Consider the following 7993-nt stretch of genomic DNA (forward strand, 5'->3'; position numbering starts at 1 on the left):
TTTCATGGGGGTCCATGTAATGCTTCCCAAAACACACCGGGATCTAAGGAAACCCGGAATCGCTGACCCTCCACGTTGGAGATATGATTACAAAATGGATTAAATGTATATCTTGGTATAACCTGATGTATATACATAGAACTAATCTGATGTATGGGAAATCTTAGATTTCTAATAAATGGGGATGTGTTGTAATTTATCTTAAATGGTACATTCCCTCTCCTCTTCCCTTTGTCCACCCCCCCCACCTTTTGCTTCCTACTTTGAATATTGGCAGTGAGTGAGAAGGTAGGTGAGCAGCTTTGTAGAGGACTCTCCTTCAGTAAAGCGTATTGCTTACCTCATCTTGCGTGATTATTTCTTCATTATTCTTACCCACTTCAAAGGTACTCAGTTACATACCGTGATAAGATAAAAGGCTGAGCCTGCCCTACTGCTATTCAAACTTGTGCCCCTTCAGAATACTGTAAATATCATTACAGGTGTTAACTCACTGAGCCACTTAGCTGAAGAGTCAAACAAAAAAAGCAAATACAAAGATTTGACCCAGGTTGTGTCTTTCACTCGGTATGGGCTGTGCCCCCAATTCACAACGATAGTCTAGATGAATAATGGGGGCCGAAAAGGTTTGCTTTTTGCATTTTATATATAAGCAGCACAAGTGATGCGAATCGAAGGGACGCCATTTTTACATGATGCTGAATTATCCAAGACAATTAAAAGTGGCATGCAGCAGAACCTCTTCAGTAACCACATATCTGCTGTCACTTCAGAAGTCTGAGAAGCTGTGAATGCTAATTCATGTTCTTCATTTCAATTCATCTTCATTTCTGCTAAAAATTTTAATTTTTTTATTTTAGCTTTCAATAAAACTCTTTTAAACGAACAGAAGGCCTATGAGTGCTTTATGCGACTCATGCCACTCGTGGAATTTGTCATTTCAAGGGCTGAATAACAAAAGAAGGAGGTCCCCTGTAAAATCAATAACCCGCAGAAAGCAGGAGAAATAAACCACAAAAGAGAAAAACAACACCTGCCTGGTACAAATTGAGGACACTTTGAAAGTACTGACAGTATGAATCAGTATGTCTGATTGAGTGATTGGGAGTTTGATTGTCTTGTTGTGGGGTTAATAGAACCAGTGGTTCCCTATGATTAACATGTATAGGCTATCAGTAATACTGGGTATGTTGGTTTCCATATCTGAATACATTGTTTAGAATTGTTTACATATATGTTATTAATAGGATGAATAAAACTTGATATGCTCAGTGAATTGAAAACAAATGTCTATGAAATTTGTTATGTGCATAAAACAACGGTTGTGTTGAGGCTCCTAAGCGACTTAATTCGCTTTCAAATCATTGATCAGACACAGTGTCCTCAATTTGTACCAGGCAGGCAGGTATTGTTTTTCTCTTTTGGTTCAATTCCAGTGCTGCCCAGATCTCAGAGTGTCATGAAATTGAGGTGATTGTGATGGGCACAAAAATCAGAGGATGCCGCAAATGATGACCAGGCATCAGAAATGGACTTAATTAAACATGGAAAATTCTAAATTGTATCCACGGGCGGAAAGGAAACTGATGCCTATTGCACCATCTTGAACTCTTTATCTTTGGGAAAATGAACATGCTGGGAATGTTGTAGGCCGCCTCGACTCTTGCCTCCAGGCGCAAACCCACCTTGCGCATTCCAATGAGGCACGTAGAAACATCAAACTCAAAATATCAATTTCTTTGAGTGTAGCAGCAGCCTGGTGTTTTTCAGCCTACAAAAGGTTATAAATATTTGGTGAAAGTCTTATTCTTCCTAAATAGATATATAGGGCGAGCTTAGAGTAGGTACAAGGACTCAGAGAGACGTTTGTGTATACTAACCAGGGTTTGTCTTTCAGTGAGGTCAGCAGAGCTATTGAATCAGAGCTGATTCATGTCTCTGGGTTGCTGGCCTTCACAGTCCAGTGCACATATGGTATTTTCTGGGTTTAGTGAAACTTCCTGCATTTCCCCATGAAGGATTTGTTTTATGCATATCACAACAAGAGTACCCCCTAAGGCCCTCACTCATCACTCTAAACATAGAAACCTTATGTTGACATTTCACTAACTTGGCTAAGTGACGGATCTACATCTGCCATTGCTTCATTCTTAAGAATGATGACTCCTTGTGGTATTATACATTTGCTCACTAGTCTCGACAGTGTTACGTTTCCAGGACACTTTCTATGTTAAATGAGGATTCAGTTGTTAAATAACTTTTCCAGCTATAGAGTTATAACTGAATAATGTTTGACAAGCTTCAAATGATCTTCCTATGTTTATGGGTCATTATAAATATTATTTGTTTATTTACTATTAGGAAGTTCAAGCGTTGACCGTGAGGATCTCCCTATTCATCTTGTGAAGGATATCAGGAACTATTTCCAAGTGAGCCCTGAATATTTCTCCATGCTTCTGGTCGGGAAGGATGGAAATGTGAAGTCTTGGTATCCCTCCCCCATGTGGTCCATGTCCATTGTGTATGAACTCATTGACTCCATGCAACTCCGGAGGCAGGAAATGGCCATTCAGCAGTCACTGGGGATGCGTTGCCCAGAGGATGAGTATGCCGGCTATGGTTACCATGGATACCATCATCAGGGTTACCAGGAAGGCTATCAGGATGACTACCGACACCACGAGGGCTACTACCATGGATACCATGACTAAGAAGTAAAATTGGGACTTCACCCCATCTGCTGTTGGATCAACTCGTTACCAAAGTCTTAGCAAATTCCACATTCAGCATCCATTCCTCGCCTTCTTGCTCGGCATCTGAGGGTGTGCACTTAGCAGACTTTTAATCCCTTGAGTGTGCACCAGCCTTCAAATCAAAGGTTTCCAAATAGCACTGAAACATAACTAAAGAACATAAGGTTTGCTTTATCTTGAGTCTGGAATTGCAATGTGTTAAGTAAAAAGGTTTCCTATTAACTCTGCTGGGTGTTGCATTATAAGTAGAAATAAGACCTGTGTAGACAGTATTATGTTTTTTAAGCCTATATCTCTATACATAAAATCTCTGCATATGTATAGAGATGTAATTCATGTAAGTATTATTTATTGGAAAATTTAAAACTCTGGATAATTATGTAAGTATTACCAAAGACGTGAGCTGCTTTCCTAAGCAGCAACGTAACAGCCCATAGGTCTTTGCTTTTAGTCAGAAACTCGAAATGTTGCACAGAATAATTTGTCCTCCTGGATATGTCACTCAAGAGACTATTTGAATATTCAAAATGGCAGTGTCCACAAGACATGACAAAAAATAAAGACCTTCCGTATCCACTTTTGAACAGAAGCAGCATCGAACCTAAAAACGAAAGAGCGATATCTAGTTACAGAACATGCCAAGATCAAACCGTCCAAATATTCCAAAATATATTTCTTCGAAGAAAAATCTAGGTACTCAAACCTTCCTCAGCATATGGGCCTCCCACAGCATATGAGCCTCCCACAGCATATGGGTGTTCCAAAACATATGGTTGTTCCACAGCATAAGGGTCTTCTACAGCCTATGGGCGTTCCAGACTTTATGGGTGTTCCGCAACGTATGGTTGCTCCACAGCATATGGGAGTTCCAAACCATATGGGTGTTCCACAACGTATGGGTGTTCCACAGCATTTGGGTGTTCAATGGCATATGGACGTTCCACAGCACATGGGCATGATGCAAGCTGGAGAATGCTTAGAAAGGAATGAAGGAGTAATACTTAGTTCACTGTTTTTTGTGCATGGTTGAAGTGAAGGTATACCACTACACGTTGGTACACGTTTTGTAACAAAAGCGTGTGTTTTGCCTTCTGACTAAGGCAAGGTGGAGTGTCATCACTTTGCTCAAAGCAGGCCATGGCTGTGAGCCTTTGGTATCCAGAGAGCTGTTATTTTTCGTTTTGGGGGGTACCCAGTCTTACTACGGGGATGAGATGAGACATCATAAAGTTTGTGGTCTGTGCAACATGGTACATGCGCTCGTTGTACTTTTTGGAAATGTGCTTGCCCCCCTGCTTATATGAACATTCCTTATTGTTGGCCTTTTCAACCAGTTTTGGTTGTTATGTAACGTTGCAAAAGTTTTTATAAAGCACACTTCCAATTAAGTGACCCCCTCAGTGCTTTTCCTTGCAGACCTGTATGAGTCGTGTTCTGTTCGACTTTGGATTTTCCCCGAAGTTGAATTGAATGGGGGGGAAGAGGTTCTTGTGACCAGCTGGCCAAATTCGAGTGAAGATGAGGTATTTTGGGGATTAGAGACTTATTCTTGTGTCCACTCTTGGCATGTGCTCCACCAGTTTCTATAACTTTATCTGTCTTGTATCTGAACCCCACACAGTTGTTTGTCTACTCTCAAGGAAGTCACAGTCCTCTCATGCAAACACTTCCTGGAAGAGAAAAATAACAGAGACTCATTCGGCGACATCCTGATGACTGCAGTGACTGTGACACAGACACAATGTATTAGTGTTTGCAGAATTCACAGGCTATGGCTTGAAGCACTACCTTGAAAAAGTTGACATTGCGTTGCACTAATAATTTCGTTTTTTAGCCACAGTTGTGTGTGTGATGCCATTTATCAGCTGGAGTGGCACAACATAAGGTATAAAGGTGTATTTTTTCCACCATTCTTTTTAGGACCCTTTCTGTTAAATAAAGAATACTGACTTCTTTATGAACAATATGGTGTTATAGTAGTGTGTTAAATAGCCTGTGGCACAGTTGGAAAGGAGTGGAACAAACATAAAAAGCACCAAGTAATCTTTCAGTCTCCGTTACAGACAGCTTTAGCTGTCTATAGGCAAGCACATTGTTTCCAATACATAACATATGCTTAGAGTTGGCTTTATGTCAACCCATGGCTCATTACTGGACTGCTTGTTTTCTCTTCCTAGTGAATCCGCTTGATTAGGTGGCTTCCCTTCCTGTTCTTGTTTGTGTCCTGCCAAGGGGCATCTCAATCTCACAGTGTTCTGACTGAATACGTTGTGTCCTTCCAGTTCTAACTTGAGGGGACTTATTTTATTTATTTAGTAACAGCACTCCAATGGAGTGCTTATGTTTGCTTGCTGTCTCTCCCCTGCTGGTTCCTCTGCTCTCATGCACACTCACTTTTTATTCTCTTCCCGTTCCTCTGCTCTTCGATGCAGGTGAGTGTCCCCAGGGGATTAGCCTTTTCTGGTGCTGTAGCACACTGACTTTCCAAAATCTCCCAAGTGGAAATCGAGGAAAATCGATGATACCTGGAGTTACTTGGCAAGGCCCCTGTGGCTTGCTGACAGGCCCTGTGCCAAAGCACCCCCATCACCACAACACTCAGGGTTCTACTTTGCCCAACCCACACCCTGTGAAGTCTAGGAAAAAGGGTTTGCAGGACAGAGAAAACAAAGCAGGCCCACTGGCTCTGGCAAAACGTTTGCTGGTTGGGTCTGTTTCAATTTACATTTAACCTAACACAAGCTAGTTTTAGACTCCCTGCACCTTATATACATAGCACTCTGCTTCTCACCCATACCTAGAGTTCATCTTGACCTTTTAAAACACTAGCTCCTCTTCGTTGGAGAGTTGTAGTCCATACCAGGTACCTTGCGGTCCTGGTGTGAGGAAGGAACCCAATGATGTAGCATGACACCTTCGGGTGGGTGAGGTTCTTTCATGAAAGCATTCCTCCGCATACAAGATTTTCTTTCTTTGACTAGACATACTCTTTTCCATGTTAAATGGGTGGGAAGCTCGTCATTCCCGGAGCTTTGGGCCTCCCACCTGGTCCACTGCTGCCAGTGTGCAAGTGCACCCACTTAGACAAAATTGTTCCCGCTGGGCCAGACCTAAATGAAAGGGAGAGGGTAGGGAAAGAGAAAAGGATAGGAAAGGGAATGGGAAGACAAAGGGAAAGGGAATATAAAAGGCACAGCTGCACCAAAGAGTGCTGTTCATTCTAAAAAGACTCACTTCATAAAACCTTGCAGTGGCTTTCTTAATTTGCGTATTCATTGTTGTGGTTCTCAGTAGGGCAAGGATACCAACAGGAGGTTTTTGTGCTTTTCGGAATTGCCTTGAGCACTAACTGTTTTTTTACATTGCCATCTTAAGTCTCCGAGTTCCCAGCAACTGTGACCCTGGAAAAAGATTCCTTCCATTTCAAGGAAACCTGGAGCTATGGTTTAAGCCAAGGGAACCTGGGGTGCTGATACATTTGCTACTGGGTCATCTGTAGTTGCTGAGTAATCTGTTAAAGGTAGACATAAGACTTTCATGCTTTGCTCATATCGCTTTCTAGTCCTGGCCCGTGCAAAGTACTACTTGGTCATTTGTTTCCTATTGTTTGCTCTATGTGCATTGCTGGCTATCTTGGAATGGCTTTTATTTGATAATAACTGAAGTAACAAGGCAAGTGCACGGAGGCGGGTTGATGTCCAAAGTAGAACTTATATTGCAAGAAAGCAGTTGTAATAAAGGAGGGAGGAAACAGATGTCCACTGAGCCTGAAGTCTGGCCCTCTCTGGTGTCTGGCACTTCCAAACACCAGCACTCCACCCTGGAAATCTAAGCAGAAGCTCATCACTGCGAATCCTTTGACATAGTTATAACACATCTCTCTTATTCTAACAACAAAATTAAACAATAAACCATTGTAAATACTACAGAACATAGATACGTTTCTAATATCAGCAATCATAATACAAAAAAATTAAAAGCATATCAGAAATAACATTGTGCATATTAAAGAAAAACAAGTTACATAACAGAAATAGCATTATTCATATCAGAGAGCATATAATAAAAAAAACACACCCATACACTCTACTCCAAAATAAAGTCCTCAAATTTCTTCAGAGTTCCACATAAGTGTTTAGAGCCTTGACTTGGTGCACCATCCGTGACATGGCCATCACATTGACTTTGTGTACCAGCCATGACGTGACCGCTAACTTGAACCTTTTTGCCCATGACCACATCTCGCCCAACCTCATTATGACTCTTGGGAAAACCAACATTTTTATCACTATTGGTAAATCCCTGCACCTTGCCACCCGCACAACATAACACCAACGACCATTAGTCTGTACAGCACAACATTTCTCACTTACCTCTTCTACTTGAAGACGAACACCAAACGTCACCATACCTTTCATTACTTTGGAGAAAGGTAATTTGACACAAACCCAATATCCTTTTACTAATATCTGTAGCCTGGTCCCTTTGACCCCATCAAGCCTTCTTTTACTCCTACATTGACTCACTTGGATATTGGACGGAATGTTCTCCATGTCATAATTCACTCTTTCACCATTTTTGGACAACTTACTTAACCAAGTTGGTTCAAGTAAATCATACGCTGTTCTTATCCTCAAAGCTACAAACAGAGAAGCACCCATGATATTATGTGGTGTATTACTTAGATATTACTATAGCATTGCTCAAATAGCATCACCAACATCCACACCTTCAATCACTGCACCCCTGATGCATTCAGATACTAAACTATTTGCTCTTTCCACCTGTCCATTACTTTGTGGGTGATATCAACTGTACCGCTTGTGCTTTATGTCCGCACCTTGCAGAAATTCCTTCATCTAAGCAGACACACACTATATATAATTATAACAGAGGGATAATCCTCCCTAGCAAAAATATCTCTGAGAAAAGTAGTAACCACCTTTGTATGAGTGGCACTCACAAAATTCCTCTCCTACCGCTTCGACAAATGATCAACTAGCACAATATTGAATCGTACTTTCAGAAGAAAACCAAATGGTCCCAAGAAATCAATACTGATGTTGTCCCAAACCTTTTCTGGACAACCTACCTCACTCATCAGCAGAGCGAGACACTTCGAGGTCCTACCATTCTATGAACAAGTAAAACACGTTACATCTACATCTCTATCCATACCTGGGCACCAATAGCTCTCCCTGAGTTTCTTCCTCGTAATAGTCATACCCAACTGATCCTCA

The 7993-nt window shown here is 41.4% G+C and overlaps 1 protein-coding gene across 1 annotated transcript in view; it reads left to right on the forward strand.

The window, feature by feature from the left end:
* CCDC80 (coiled-coil domain containing 80) overlaps positions 1-2975 on the forward strand; it is a 268776-nt gene extending 265801 nt beyond the window's left edge. The window contains exon 8 of the mRNA XM_078658313.1: positions 2362-2975. Within this exon, the coding sequence (XP_078514439.1) occupies positions 2362-2711 (350 nt within the window). The 3' untranslated portion in view covers positions 2712-2975. The remainder of the gene's footprint in view (positions 1-2361) is intronic.
* The last annotated feature ends 5018 nt before the right edge of the window (positions 2976-7993 follow it).

The sequence above is a fragment of the Lissotriton helveticus genome, chromosome 8 (assembly GCF_964261635.1).
Source record: "Lissotriton helveticus chromosome 8, aLisHel1.1, whole genome shotgun sequence".
Classification (NCBI taxonomy): Eukaryota; Metazoa; Chordata; class Amphibia; order Caudata; family Salamandridae; genus Lissotriton; species Lissotriton helveticus.